This window comes from Hyperolius riggenbachi, chromosome 6, assembly GCF_040937935.1.
Source record: "Hyperolius riggenbachi isolate aHypRig1 chromosome 6, aHypRig1.pri, whole genome shotgun sequence".
Lineage (NCBI taxonomy): Eukaryota > Metazoa > Chordata > Amphibia > Anura > Hyperoliidae > Hyperolius > Hyperolius riggenbachi.
In genome coordinates this window covers 80,300,298-80,316,093 of record NC_090651.1, presented here as the reverse complement: position 1 = coordinate 80,316,093, position 15,796 = coordinate 80,300,298, and the positions used below count along the sequence as shown (strand labels likewise).

The following is a 15,796-nucleotide window of genomic DNA, read 5'->3' as shown; positions in this document are numbered from 1 at the left end:
TTCGCGGTAAAATTTGCATACGAAAACGCATGCGAATTTCCTAATACATTGTATGCGAACCGCACACAGCAAGGCGGTGTGCTAATTCTGAGGGCTCTCCCGTGCAGATTTTTTCTGCCTAGAAAAACGCTCATAAATCCTGACAAGTGGAAACAGTGCCACTTGTATTGTCTATGCGGATCTGCAGGCAGGAAACGCATGCAGATTCGCTCTAGTGGAAACGGGCCCTTACTGTCTTATCTAATGTTTTACAAAATACCTCATGCTGGGAATACACAATAAGCTTTTTCAAGCAGATTTCCTGTCCGATCGTGTTTCTGATCGATTTTCCAATTGTTTTTCCAATCGTTTTTCTGATCGATTTCCTTTCACTATGAGAAAATCGATCTAAAAACGATCAGAATCAGAACTGACCTGTTGGAAATTATCTATTGAGCCATCTATCTGCCCCCCCCCCCCCCCCCAAAAAAAAAAAACCTCATGGGGCTTGATTCACAAAGCGGTGCTAACTGTTAGCACGCCTGTGAAAACCCCCTTAGCACGTCATAAAACTTTACGCGCGCACTGCACTGCGCTCCGCGCGAAGTGACCATTAAAGCCTATGGGACTTAGCGCGCATAAGACTTTGCGCACGTAAAACTTTGCGCGCGCAAAGTTAGAGCGCGATCTGATTGAGAAATCCGGTGCTAACCTACTTAGCACCCTGGTTAGCACGTCTAAAGAGTTTAGACGTGCTAAGTAGGTTAGCACCGCTTTGTGAATCAAGCCCGTGGTGTATTCCCAGCATCAGTCAAAATGTAATCTTGCAGTGTAAGAGACTGATTCTCATTCTAATTTGAGATTTCAAATTTAGAGGCGCAGGAAGCCAGTGTTAAAGCAGCAGGGACAGCCATACTATCCCAGGAAAAAAAAAACCACACATATACTGCATAAGTGGATATACAGTATACTTGTTCTACGTACGAAACCTAAGTATTGTACTGTCCACATTTTGATTTCATCGAATTTTATACTAATAAAAGAGGAAACAGTTTCAGGCATTTTCCACCTTTGCTGCCTCTGACTGAAGCCAATCCTGATGTCACATCCTCCTTTACTCTTTTTCTCCTAGAAACGGAACTGTGATATCTTGTTTGCTTTGTAAACACGTGAGCACAGCATAGATCATATTTCAGCAGCTTCTCTCTTCTCAGCCTTGTGTCACACTGAACTGTCCTCAGCCAATCAGTGAGGAGAAGGAATGTGGGAGGGGGGATTACAAGATTCCTTCTCATCGAGAATGTACCAAATAGAACCAGGCTGACTAAGATTACATCAGAAGCATTTATGCTTATATTGGAATCCTTGCAATGCAGGGTTAGGTTGTAGACTGCATAATAAACAGAACAGTGGGTAAATTGAATGTGATTGTATGACTGACAATCCCGCTTTAAAATGCACCTACACAGCCCAAAAGTGCCCCTTTGAGTCACAGCGGCATTGCTGGGCTCTGATCTGTTGACCAATGTATGTAGACTGGTAATGACACAGGAGTTAATTCAAGTATGAAATTAAGTCCGAAAATTAACAAGAAAATCTGTGCGCCAAGATGAGAGGCCAACGGCCACCTCTGTAGAGTTTCCACCATGGCGTGGTCTGCATCTCTCTCCACCATCATGGCGTGGTCTGTGTCACTCTCTCCACCTCCTTCATCAGACGCAGACACTGTTCTTCCTGCCATGGGAGCGCCACACACTGTACTGCTACCGGAAGCCCCACACTGTCCATCATTGCCTGTGAGAGACAATACACCATTATTAAACAGAAATCAGAGGATCATCACCCAGTCAGCCAGATTAAAAGATAACTGAAGTGAGAGATAAACACCAGAAACAAGCATGCAGCTAATCTTGTCAGATCTGACACGAATGTCAGAAACGCTTGATCTTCTGCATGCTTGTTCAGGGTCTATGGCTCAGGCTGAGGCCGTAGGAAAAACTGTAGTGTTTTCCCACGGCCGAATCATTATTCTTAGCCGGCAGACAGATGAGAACTGTCGGCAATGGGGAAATCGCACGTGTTGTGCAATAAAAAGCAAGTGTCTGCTGCAGAAAACCACACAATTCTCCCAGAGCACTGCGATTGTGCATTAGGGAGCATTAGGTGCCTTTCTGCAACATGAAAACGCCAGCAATTTTTGCCAAGTGTGACCCGAAAGTATTAGAAGCGGAGGATCGGCAAGCTGGCAGGTAACTAGCATTGCTTAAAGAGATTCTGAAGTCTTGTAAAAAACATCTTTTTATTTTAAAAATGTGTTTAACATGATTGTCCTAACTAAACAGCCGCATTCCCGCCGCTGTAATCTATCTAAATCCCCCTAACTCCCTAGGGGGGCAATCTGGGCAGCGCTTCCGTGAGAGGCAGAGCTATGAGCCGCAGCTCTGCCTCTCAGCGCGTCTGTTAGCCCGGATCGCCGCCTCTCACCCGCCCCTCTCAGTCTTCCTTCACTGAGAGGGGCGGGGGAGAGGTGGAGATACGCGTTGACAGACACATGTAGAGGCAGAGCTGCAGCTCATAGCTCTGCCTCACACGGAAGCGCACAGGGCAGCAAAATCCAACACCAAGAAAGTCGTGGATTTTGCAGGGAAGAGGGAGGGGGGAGTTAGGGGGGGATTTAAATAGATTACAGCCGCAGGGATGCGGCGGTTTAGTTAGGACAATCATGTTAAAGTGAACCTAAAGCCGGTTAAAAAAAATGAGATTAACTCACCTGGGGCTTCCCTCAGCCCCCTGCAGCCGATCGGTGCCCTCGCAGCTCCAGTCCGATGCTTCTGGACCCGCCGGCGACGACTTCCGGTTTCGCCGTCACCGGCCGACAGGCATGGGAACGCGAGTGATTGTTCGCGTTCCCAGCCTGTATATCGCCCCCTATGCTGCTATTGCGGCCAGGAGGTTGCAATAGCAGCATAGGGGGCGATATACAGGCTGGGAACGCGAACAATCACTCGCGTTCCCATGCCTGTCGGCCGGTGACGGCGAAACCGGAAGTTGTCGCCGGCGGGTCCAGAAGCATCGGACCGGAGCTGCGAGGGCCCCGATCGGCTGCAGGGGGCTGAGGGAGGCCCCAGGTGAGTTAATCTCATTTTTTTAACCGGCTTTAGGTTCACTTTAAACACATTTTTTAAATAAAAGGACGTTTTTTTTACAATACTTCAGTGTCTCTTTAAAAAGGAAATAAAAATGGCAGCCTCCATAGACCTCTCACATTAGTGGTCTTTTAAAAAAGTGAACAAACACCTTTATGAATCATTTATACTGCTCGAGAAAATACAGTAGTCTCATGGTATAACGAACAAGATCATTTGTGATCCAGCACATCAGACTGCTCTTACCCGACCAGGATTGTTTTTCTTTTGTAGTATACAGTATGTGGTGAAGAGAGAATGCTGTGCGTGTGACTAGGCGCACTACAAAAACACTAGGGAAAAAAAAACAAAAAACTAAGAACACAGACTAAAGGTGGCCATATATCAGGCGACTTGGCGGCCGATCGAACCCTCCAATTCAATTTTTTATAATCAAAATTGAATGAAAATTGGTGCCGCCAAGTGCATGCCCGACCAACAAAGCAACGGAAATTGGTCACATAGTCGTTAGTGCATGCTGCAAGATATCGGGCTTGGTTGGTCAGGTGCGCGGCGGGAATAGCGTGCAATTTCCCAGATGATACCATTCGCCGCTGTGTAATGTCCCCCCCATGCCCCGTGTAAAGTATACATTACCTGTCTGCAGCCTCCGCTTGTCCCCCCCCACAGGCTTCTGGGAGGCCTCTTCTGCATACACACACGCCCCACGTGGTTTCCTAGGAAGGGCGCGTGTGACGCGTGTGTGACGGGTGGACACATTACATAAGGGGGGCACAGCAGCGAGGTGGCGCACAGGGCTGATTCCGGATCGATTACATGCTGAAACTGATCTGGAGTTGGCCTGTGGTGTATGGGCAGCTGACAGATCACTCTCTGGGCACATTCGATCAAGAGACAAATCTCTCTCTTCTCCAATCTGATCATACATCGCTTAATGAAGGGAAATAGACAGGGTGTGTCTGACCAATTTTACAAGCTAGTGTCTCAGTGCGCTAGTACAGGACCTCTTGGGTACTCTGCCAGCTAGGTTCAGATTCTTCTGTGTGCCTTCCCTGGCATATGGTGATCGTTTAGGAAGAGTTATGGGGACTAAGGTTCACTTTAATGCTACTCATCCACATAACATCCAGAACACCCGTTTCATAATTAGAACATTTATCGTAGTGCTGCCTCTTCTGTTTTTGGTCAATCAGCACAGCTAGAAATATTTGCCCATTCCCAGCGAACTCAGCAATAATATGTGCAGGAATGCTACTACTAATCCTCTACGGCAGGTGGATTTTTTATGCTAGATTTGTTACATACATGTAAGCATTCGTAAATGTAAATCACATCGCTGCAAAATGGACATTTCAGTGTTTGCCATAGGCTCTATATTACCCAGATACATAAAGATGCCTACCGGCCTCCCTACCTGCTTGCACACTATTTAAAAGGACAACTGTAGTGAGAGGTATGTGGAAGCTGCCATGTTTATTTCCTTTTAAACAGTACCATTTGCCTGGCAGCCCTGCTCATCTATTGGGCTGCAGTAGTGTCACCCACCAGAAACAAGCATGCAGCTAATCTGGTCAGATCTGACAATAATGTCAGAAACGCCTGATCTTGCATGCTTGTTCAAGGTCTACAGCTAGATGTATTAGAGGCAGAGGATCAGAGGATCAGCAGGACAGCCAGGTAATAAGTATCGTTTATCCACTTCCCCTCCCCCAGGCCGAGTAACGACATCCCTGCAAAATCACATATCTCCTTGGAGGGACGTAGCTACTACGTCCCTCCTCGCTGCGCCCTCCCGCACGCACCTCCCCCCCCCCCCCCGCCACTCATTACCACTGCCGATCATTAGCTGGGAGATCAATAAATGGGAACACAGTTGCCATTCATTGATCTAGGTCCCCATGTGAATGAGACGGCGCCATCATTCACAAAAGCCGGTACTTACACGTCCACACATAGCTTCCTGATTGCGTCGTAATACTACGCACAGGGAAGTTATGCGCAAGGACATCTTAAGGCCAAATAGTAAAACTACATCTAAATAACTTTTTTTTTTTTTAATATCACGAACAGACTTTTTTTTTTGCATTTAAAATTAACCCCTTACCTCCCACACTCCCTAATAGCTACATAAATACAGAAATAGCTACCTTAGGGACTGAACTTTTTTAATATGTATGTCAAGAGGGTATGTACACATTTTACTTGTGAAGCCTGCCTAAAAGCTTTTTGAAATTAAAGTAAATCCATCAGAATCTCCCATGAGGTGGTGGACTAGTCCAAAACCTGTCAGATTAACCATACTTACTGTAAGGGACGGCAACATAAAAATAAAGTAACGTATAGTGCATTTTGGGAACAATCCGTGCGCATGGGGCTGGAGGAAGCCCCAGAGATTATATATATATATATATATATATATATATATATACACACACACACATGCATACATACACATATACACACATACATATACACACACACACACACACACACACACGTTTTTATTTGTTCTCGGATTTCCTTTAAAGTAACAGTCTTCAGAATACAACCAGGGACCGGTACACTTTAGGTCTGTAGGCATTATTATTATTTAGTATTTATAGAGCGCAGCGCTGTACAGAGTATATTGTTTTTATTCACAGCTGAGGGGTTTTGACACAGATCCACACTTCTAGAAATCTGAATGTTCCACACTCTGTTTATGACACACAACTGCAGAAGTGATCATATTCTAAATTAAAAACACTGGAGGGCGCTGCCCAAAATCCTTTTTGAATAGATTGCTAATATTAAAAATCTTCCACAAGAATTAACTGCCTCCTGCTGCAACCACCCCAGATGGGGTTACCCCCTTTCCCCACCTCAAAGGAAAAAACAAAGTATATAATAGTAGGAGGTGCGCTGGACATAAATTAATACAAAGATTATATGTTTATGGTAAGAAAACACTTTATTATGAACGATAATTCATCTAACAGCCCTTGTATCTCAGAACATATATTCTCTCTCATCCGCACATACATTCATACAAAGAGCATGTCGGTTCCCCTTAAAATATTATTGTATAATAAAGTGTTTTCTTACCATAAACATATAATCTTTGTATTAATTTATGTCCAGCGCACCTCCTACTATTATATACGAAGTGATCATATTCGTTTTGTAATTGGACATTTTTCCTGGACAACTCAGGTGCCCCTTGCCCAATTTTTATGCCATAATAGACTTGTACAACATTATACAGTATAAAACCTAAAATAAAAAAAAACAAAAATAAAGGAATTCCACACTACATGTTCCAGAAACAGTTTAGTCAGGAAAGGTTAAAAAGCCCACCTTCCTCAGTAAAGTATCCCAAAAATCCTTGTGGTGCCCCTTGTAGCCTCTCAGAGCTTCCTCATCTTCTCTGGTCACGGTGGTAACTGGAAGAACGCCAGTAGGAAGGTCCAGCAGATTATAATACATGGTGTACGAGACGGCGCCTGGAAGACAGAGGAATCTTAACTATCTGTGAAGGTTCTCATTCAGCCACATAACAGTACTGTATAAGCAAAGAAAATAAAGGAAGCTTCCACAGGGCACATTTTTCTAAAAGAACGTAAATCACTGAGCATTTTTATTAGCTCTAAACGTAAGTGAAGGAAACGTCATTATGCTTACAGTACAGGCCCTCACCCATGTGCATACACATTATAGGAGGGAGACCTGGGAGCCCAGCAGGTGAAGGTAGCTGCAACGATTTCATGCAGAAATCTATTGGAAATTTGCAGTAGACTGGCAGCAATAGATCCCTGTCCCACATGAACGTCACAGTGTCACAACGACAGTCACGGCGGATCGGATCAATAAGATCCCTGACGACTCCTGCGCAAAGTACCGCGATCGCTTGAAGTCTCGTTCACTCCCGACATGGCGTTGTGCTTACCCACCAGCAGGAAGAAGCGTCGCTTTTTCCTCCTATTAATGGGTCTGAACGATAGTTTCTGCTCAATCGCAATGACTGAATCAGACAATTGATCATTTAGGAAAAATGGAACCATTAGTGGGTAACCCTTTGTTCAAGCAGATTTCTTATTTACTCCTCCATTGGTTGGCCTGAATAATTGTTCGCAATCTGTCACAATGATCAGATCAATCATTTTGGAAATTGGATTGTTAATAGGCACCTTAAGAGGGTTACAGTTAAAGTAGTCCTGTGAGGTCCAGTGTGGGGTCAGTGTTGGGGAGGGGCATCACAGGGCAGCTGGTGACTAGCAAGGCGCCTGTACTGTAAAGGGGAAAGGCTGGATCAGGACAGACAGGAAGGTCACATACTTGATAATTTTCCAGGGTATCCAATGGATAAAGCAGGACTCAGCATGGGACAGATGAGCCCATCCATCTTCGCATTCATCCAGCAAGAGAGGAACTCCTGGCGGAACTCCTGCACACAGACATGTCAGAATTTATAGGTTTGCTCCATTATTTTCTTATGACATTATACAGTGCAGACATTTTTTTGTAGTGTTTTATACAATGTTGAATAATTTATATTACAATCTTTCCCCCAATGTAATGTTCCTACCACAGCAGCAATCATTATTATTATTTTTTTAAGTTAAAAGAACTATTATTTTGGGCTGTGCAAAATAAATTATATACATTGTAAATATTTCAGTAAAAATGATCACTCCACAAGCCGGTCAGCACTAGGGATGACCACTCCACAAGCCGGTCAGCACTAGGGATGATCACTCCACAAGCCGGTCAGCACTAGGGATGATCACTCCACAAGCCGGTCAGCACTAGGGATGATCACTCCACAAGCCGGTCAGCACTAGGGATGATCGCTCCACAAGCCGGTCAGCACTAGGGATGATCGCTCCACAAGCCGGTCAGCACTAGGGATGATCACGCCACAAGCCGGTCAGCACTAGGGATGACCACTACACAAGCCGGTCAGCACTAGGGATGATCACTCCACAAGCAGGTCAGCACTAGGGATGATCACTCCACAAGCCGGTCAGCACTAGGGATGATCACTCCACAAGCAGGTCAGCACTAGGGATGATCACTCCACAAGCGGGTCAGCACTAGGGATGATCACTCCACAAGCCGGTCAGCCCCAGGGATGATCACTCCACAAGCGGGTCCGCACTAGGGATGATCACTCCACAAGCAGGTCAGCACTAGGGATGATCACTCCACAAGCCGGTCAGCACTAGGGATGATCACTCCACAGGCCGGTCAGCACTAGGGATGATCACTCCACAAGCCGGTCAGCACTAGGGATGATCACTCCACAAGCCGGTCCGCACTAGGGATGATCACTCCACAAGCCGGTCAGCACTAGGGATGATCACGCCACAAGCAGGTCAGCACTAGGGATGATCACGCCACAAGCCGGTGAGCACTAGGGATGATCACTCCACAAGCAGGTCAGCACTAGGGATGATCACTCCACAAGCCGGTCAGCACTAGGGATGATCACGCCACAAGCAGGTCAGCACTAGGGATGATCACGCCACAAGCCGGTCAGCACTAGGGATGATCACGCCACAAGCCGGTGAGCACTAGGGATGATCACTCCACAAGCAGGTCAGCACTAGGGATGATCACTCCACAAGCAGGTCAGCACTAGGGATGATCACTCTACAAGCCGGTCAGCACTAGGGATGATCACTCCACAAGCCGGTCTGCACTAGGGATGATCACTCCACAAGCCGGTCAGCACTAGGGATGATCACTCCACAAGCCGGTCAGCACTAGGGATGATCACTCCACAAGCCGGTCAGCACTAGGGATGATCACTCCACAAGCCGGTCAGCACTAGGGATGATCACTCCACAAGCGGGTCCGCACTAGGGATGATCACTCCACAAGCCTGTCAGCACTAGGGATGATCACTCCACAAACCGGTCAGCACCAGGGATGATCACTCCACAAGCCGGTCAGCACTAGGGATGATCACTCCACAAGCCGGTCAGCCCTAGGGATGATCACTCCACAAGCCGGTCAGCACTAGGGATGATCACTCCACAAGCCGGTCAGCACTAGGGATGATCACTCCACAAGCGGGTCAGCACTAGGGATGATCACTCCACAAGCCGGTCAGCACTAGGGATGATCACTCCACAAGCCGGTCAGCACTAGGGATGATCACGCCACAAGCAGGTCAGCACTAGGGATGATCACTCCACAAGCCGGTGAGCACTAGGGATGATCACTCCACAAGCAGGTCAGCACTAGGGATGATCACTCCACAAGCCGGTCAGCACTAGGGATGATCACTCCACAAGCCGGTCAGCCCTAGGGATGATCACTCCACAAGCCGGTCCGCACTAGGGATGATCACTCCACAAGCCGGTCAGCACTAGGGATGATCACGCCACAAGCAGGTCAGCACTAGGGATGATCACGCCACAAGCCGGTCAGCACTAGGGATGATCACGCCACAAGCCGGTGAGCACTAGGGATGATCACTCCACAAGCAGGTCAGCACTAGGGATGATCACTCCACAAGCAGGTCAGCACTAGGGATGATCACTCCACAAGCAGGTCAGCACTAGGGATGATCACTCCACAAGCCGGTCAGCACTAGGGATGATCACTCCACAAGCCGGTCAGCACTAGGGATGATCACTCCACAAGCCGGTCAGCACTAGGGATGATCACTCCACAAGCCGGTCAGCACTAGGGATGATCACTCCACAAGCGGGTCCGCACTAGGGATGATCACTCCACAAGCCTGTCAGCACTAGGGATGATCACTCCACAAACCGGTCAGCACCAGGGATGATCACTACACAAGCCGGTCAGCACTAGGGATGATCACTCCACAAGCCGGTCAGCCCTAGGGATGATCACTCCACAAGCCGGTCAGCACTAGGGATGATCACTCCACAAGCCGGTCAGCACTAGGGATGATCACTCCACAAGCCGGTCAGCACTAGGGATGATCACTCCACAAGCCGGTCAGCACTAGGGATGATCACTCCACAAGCGGGTCCGCACTAGGGATGATCACTCCACAAGCCTGTCAGCACTAGGGATGATCACTCCACAAGCGGGTCCGCACTAGGGATGATCACTCCACAAGCCGGTCTGCACTAGGGATGATCACTCCACAAGCCGGTCAGCACTAGGGATGATCACTCCACAAGCAGGTCAGCACTAGGGATGATCACTCCACAAACGGGTCCGCACTAGGGATGATCACTCCACAAGCCGGTCAGCACTAGGGATGATCACTCCACAAGCCGGTCAGCACTAGGGATGATCACTCCACAAGCCGGTCAGCCCTAGGGATGATCACTCCACAAGCCGGTCAGCACTAGGGATGATCACTCCACAAGCCGGTCAGCACTAGGGATGATCACTCCACAAGCCGGGCAGCCCTAGGGATGATCACTCCACAAGCCGGTCAGGACTAGGGATGATCACTCCACAAGCCGGTCAGCACTAGGGATGATCACTCCACAAACCGGTCAGCACCAGGGATGATCACTCCACAAGCCGGTCAGCACTAGGGATGATCACTCCACAAGCCGGTCAGCACTGGGGATGATCACTCCACAAGCCGGTCAGCACTAGGGATGATCACTCCACAAGCCGGTCAGCACTAGGGATGATCACTCCACAAGCCGGTCAGCACTAGGGATGATCACTCCACAAGCCGGTCAGCACTAGGGATGATCACTCCACAAGCCGGTCAGCACTAGGGATGATCACTCCACAAGCCGGTCTGCACTAGGGATGATCACTCCACAAGCCGGTCAGCACTAGGGATGATCACTCCACAAGCCGGTCAGCACTAGGGATGATCACTCCACAAGCCGGTCTGCACTAGGGATCATCACTCCACAAGCCGGTCAGCACTAGGGATGATCACTCCACAAGCCGGACTGCACTAGGGATGATCACTCCACAAGCCGGTCAGCACTAGGGATGATCACTCCACAAGCCGGTCAGCACTAGGGATGATCACTCCACAAGCCGGTCAGCACTAGGGATGATCATTCCACAAGCCCATCAGCACTAGGGATGATCACTCCACAAGCTGGTCAGCACTAGGGATGATCACTCCAAAAGCAGGTCAGCACTAGGGATGATCACTCCACAAGCCGGTCAGCACTAGGGATGATCACTCCAAAAGCCGGTCTGCACTAGGGATGATCACTCCACAAGCCGGTCAGCACTAGGGATGATCACTCCACAAGCCGGTCAGCACTAGGGATGATCACTCCACAAGCCGGTCAGCACTAGGGATGATCACTCCACAAGCCGGTCAGCACTAGGGATGATCACTCCACAAGCCGGTCAGCACTAGAGATGATCACTCTACAAGCCGGTCAGCACTAGGGATGATCACTCCACAAGCCGGTCAGCACTAGGGATGATCACTCCACAAGCGGGTCAGCACTAGGGATGATCACTCCACAAGCCGGTCTGCACTAGGGATCATCACTCCACAAGCCGGTCAGCACTAGGGATGATCACTCCACAAGCCGGTCTGCACTAGGGATGATCACTCCACAAGCCGGTCAGCACTAGGGATGATCACTCCACAAGCCGGTCAGCACTAGGGATGATCACTCCACAAGCGGGTCCGCACTAGGGATGATCACTCCACAAGCCCGTCAGCACTAGGGATGATCACTCCACAAGCCGGTCAGCACTAGGGATGATCACTCCACAAGCCGGTCAGCACTAGGGATGATCACTCCACAAGCCGGTCAGCACTAGGAATGATCACTCCACAAGCGGGTCTGCAATAGGAATGATCACGCCACAAGCCGGTCAGCACTAGGGATGATCACTCCACAAGCGGGTCCGCACTAGGGATGATCACTCCACAAGCCCGTCAGCACTAGGGATGATCACTCCACAAGCCCGTCAGCACTAGGGATGATCACTCCACAAGCCGGTCAGCACTAGGGATGATCACTCCACAAGCCGGTCAGCACTAGGGATGATCACTCCACAAGCCGGTCAGCACTAGGGATGATCACTCCAGAAGCCGGTCAGCACTAGGGATGATCACTCCACAAGCCGGTCAGCACTAGGGATGATCACTCCACAAGCCGGTCAGCACTAGGGATGATCACTCCACAAGCCGGTCTGCACTAGGGATGATCACTCCACAAGCCGGTCAGCACTAGGGATGATCACTCCACAAGCCGGTCAGTACTAGGGATGATCACTCCACAAGCGGGTCTGCACTAGGGATGATCACTCCACAAGCCGGTCAGCACTAGGGATGATCACTCCACAAGCCAGTCAGCACTAGGGATGATCACTCCACAAGCCGGTCTGCACTAGGGATGATCACTCCACAAGCCGGCCAGTACTAGGGATGATCACTTCACAAGCCGGTCAGCACTAGGGATGATCACTCCACAAGCAGGTCAGCACTAGGGATGATCACTCCACAAGCAGGTCAGCCCTATGGATGATCACTCCACAAGCCGGTCAGCACTAGGGATGATCACTCCACAAGCCGGTCAGTACTAGGGATGATCACTCCACAAGCCGGTCAGCACTAGGGATGATCACTCCACAAGCCGGTCAGCACTAGGGATGATCACTCCACAAGCCGGTCAGCACTAGGGATGATCACTCCACAAGCCGGCCAGCACTAGGGATGATCACTCTACAAGCCGGTCAGCACTGGGGATGATCACTCTACAAGCCGGTCAGCACTGGGGATGATCACTCCACAAGCCTGTCACCCCTATGGATGATCACTCCACAAGCCTGTCAGCCCTAGGGATGATCACTCCACAAGCGGGTCAGCACTAGGGATGATCACTCCACAAGCCTGTCAGCACTAGGGATGATCACTCCACAAGCAGGTCAGCACTAGGGATGATCACTCCACAAGCAGGTCAGCCCTATGGATGATCACTCCACAAGCCGGTCAGCACTAGGGATGATCACTCCACAAGCCGGTCAGTACTAGGGATGATCACTCCACAAGCCGGTCAGCACTAGGGATGATCACTCCACAAGCCGGTCAGCACTAGGGATGATCACTCCACAAGCCGGTCAGCACTAGGGATGATCACTCCACAAGCCGGCCAGCACTAGGGATGATCACTCTACAAGCCGGTCAGCACTGGGGATGATCACTCTACAAGCCGGTCAGCACTGGGGATGATCACTCCACAAGCCTGTCAGCCCTATGGATGATCACTCCACAAGCCTGTCAGCCCTAGGGATGATCACTCCACAAGCGGGTCAGCACTAGGGATGATCACTCCACAAGCCTGTCAGCACTAGGGATGATCACTCCACAAGCGGGTCAGCACTAGGGATGATCACTCCACAAGCCGGGCAGCACTAGGGATGATCACTGCACAAGGCGGTCAGCACTAGGGATGATCACTCCACAAGCAGGTCAGCACTAGGGATGATCACTCCACAAGCCGGTCAGCACTAGGGATGATCACTCCACAAACCGGTCAGCACTAGGGATGATCACTCCACAAGCCGGTCAGCACTGGGGATGATCACTCCACAAGCCGGTCAGCACTAGAGATGATCACTCCACAAGCCGGTCAGCACTAGGGATGATCACTCCACAAGCCGGTCAGCACTAGGGATGATCACTCCACAAGCCGGTCAGCACTGGGGATGATCACTCTACAAGCCGGTCGGCACTGGGGATGATCACTCCACAAGCGGGTCAGCACTAGGGATGATCACTCCACAAGCCTGTCAGCACTAGGGATGAATACTCCACAAGCCGGTCAGCACTAGGGATGATCACTCCACAAGCCGGTCAGCACTAGGGATGATCACTCCACAAGCCGGTCAGCACTAGGGATGATCACGTCACAAGTCGGTCAGCACTAGAGATGGTCACTCCACAAGCCGGTCAGCGCTAGGAATGATCAATGCAAATATTTCCGAGTTCATGCAGAATTATGTAAAAACATTTTTTGCAAATATACTGGTATGCAGCTTAAAAATAAACCAATCAATTTAAAAGGACAACTAAGGTGACATGATGAGATGGACATGTGTATGTACAGTGCCAAGCACACAGATAACTAGGCTGTGTTCCTTTTTTTCTCTGCCTGAAAGAGTTAAACATCAGGTATGCAAGTGGCAGCTTCTGTCCGGGTTGAGACTGGGTCAGATTACAGTGTGCCCCTCACTGATAAGTAATTACAGCCATAAAACACTTTCCAGTTAGTTAATGGCTTCTGAAAGCAGGAAAGATAAAGTCAATAGTTCATAGATTGGAGTCTCTGTGTATACACTGCAGCCCTCTGGTGTACGCGTGCCTCTTCCGACACCCTTCCTAGTTTCAGCGTCATAGGGGCTTCCTGGTTGCAGCACACGTGACGTCCAGGGCACCTGCGCTGCGGGTCACATAGAAGAGGCACTGTAACCAGGAAGTTCCTATGACGCTGTAACTAGGAAGGGTATCGGCAGAAGCATGCGTACACCGGAATGCTGCAGTCTATATACAGAGACTGCAGCGATAAGGAGGGCGGCGGATGGTATGCTGAAGAGCTGGATCCTTGAGGAGTGGGCAGCATCGTTATACAGATGACCTGAATCTGGATGATCGGGCAGCCTCGGAATACTGCAGACGGAGGACACAAAACCGTATTTCTTTGGAATATAAGACGCATCCATTTTTCCTCCCCAGTTTTGGGGAAAAAGAAGTGTGTCTTATATTCCAAAAAATACCAGAAAACGCAATCGGTTTCCTGCACAGATTGTCATTGCATTGCCAGATCAAGATTTTATGTCTAGGGGGTAGCAGACTGTGAGCCTGGGAGTCTCTGGTTTCATAGCTGCTAGAGGATCTCTTCATGAAGTATGTCTGTCTAAATTAACTTGATCAAAAGAAGTCCCTTCCTGGGCCAGTGACACCAAGGTGTGAAAGCTTTCCAGCAATAAGCCCCAAATGGCAAGTGTTACTGCCTTTTGAAGAGACAGGATAACCTCTGCAGGAGGCCAGACTGCTCAACCCCGTTGGAAGCAGAGAAAATCCGGAGGCTTCCCCCACCCGAGGTGAGTACCCCCCTGGGGAGGTTTTTGATGTTACAGAGTCTCTTTAAGTATCCGTATTTTCTTCCCTTTTTATTTTTATACTGCGCTACCACTGTCTCCATAATTGTTGATTTTAATGATTTTCTGTATATATCAATTATTTATATTGCATCTATAATAAAGACTTCTAAAAAGTCATTTTATTTGTTCAGCTACCCCTGCTATTCAGCCGCACAAACTGAACTCTAGCTTCTGAAGAGTCACTACTATTGTTGATATCTAGATAAAATAGAGTGTTTAACTGTTTTATTTGCAGGTCTAGAGTCAGCCAGTCAGTGGGATTCTCTGTCCCATGTTAACAGAGATGGTGGCAGCCTAGTATTTTGTGTTTAATAGATCGCACGCCTCCCTCTGGTCTGTCTGCTGCCAAAATTCCAGCGGTTTCTCTGCACCGATTGCGACCACAGATTGCATGGTCTGTGTGCTGAAACAGATTGGAAGGCATTGTGCGGTCCGGCCACTAGGGGGCTTGTGACACGTGTGTACGCACCTTAAAGTACCCCTCAACAGGGTTTTGAGCAATAAACCTTTTAAATGTTATTTGATTTTATTCTGCTGTGACGTGTCACAGCAAGATCCTCCTCCCCCTCCAGCTCCCCTTCTATACTTAAGCTCAACACACA

The 15,796-nt window shown here is 49.0% G+C and overlaps 1 protein-coding gene across 1 annotated transcript in view; it reads right to left on the bottom strand.

The window, feature by feature from the left end:
* Positions 1–526: 526 nt before the first annotated feature.
* The window catches only part of LOC137520957 (vitamin D3 hydroxylase-associated protein-like), a 117,022-nt gene continuing 101,752 nt past the window's right edge, over positions 527–15,796 (bottom strand). Inside the window, exons 13-15 of the mRNA XM_068239589.1 lie at positions 7,440–7,548; positions 6,462–6,607; positions 527–1,773 (exon numbers count right to left, since the gene is read on the bottom strand). Coding sequence (XP_068095690.1) covers positions 1,654–1,773; positions 6,462–6,607; positions 7,440–7,548 — 375 coding nt within the window. The 3' untranslated portion in view covers positions 527–1,653. The remainder of the gene's footprint in view (positions 1,774–6,461; positions 6,608–7,439; positions 7,549–15,796) is intronic.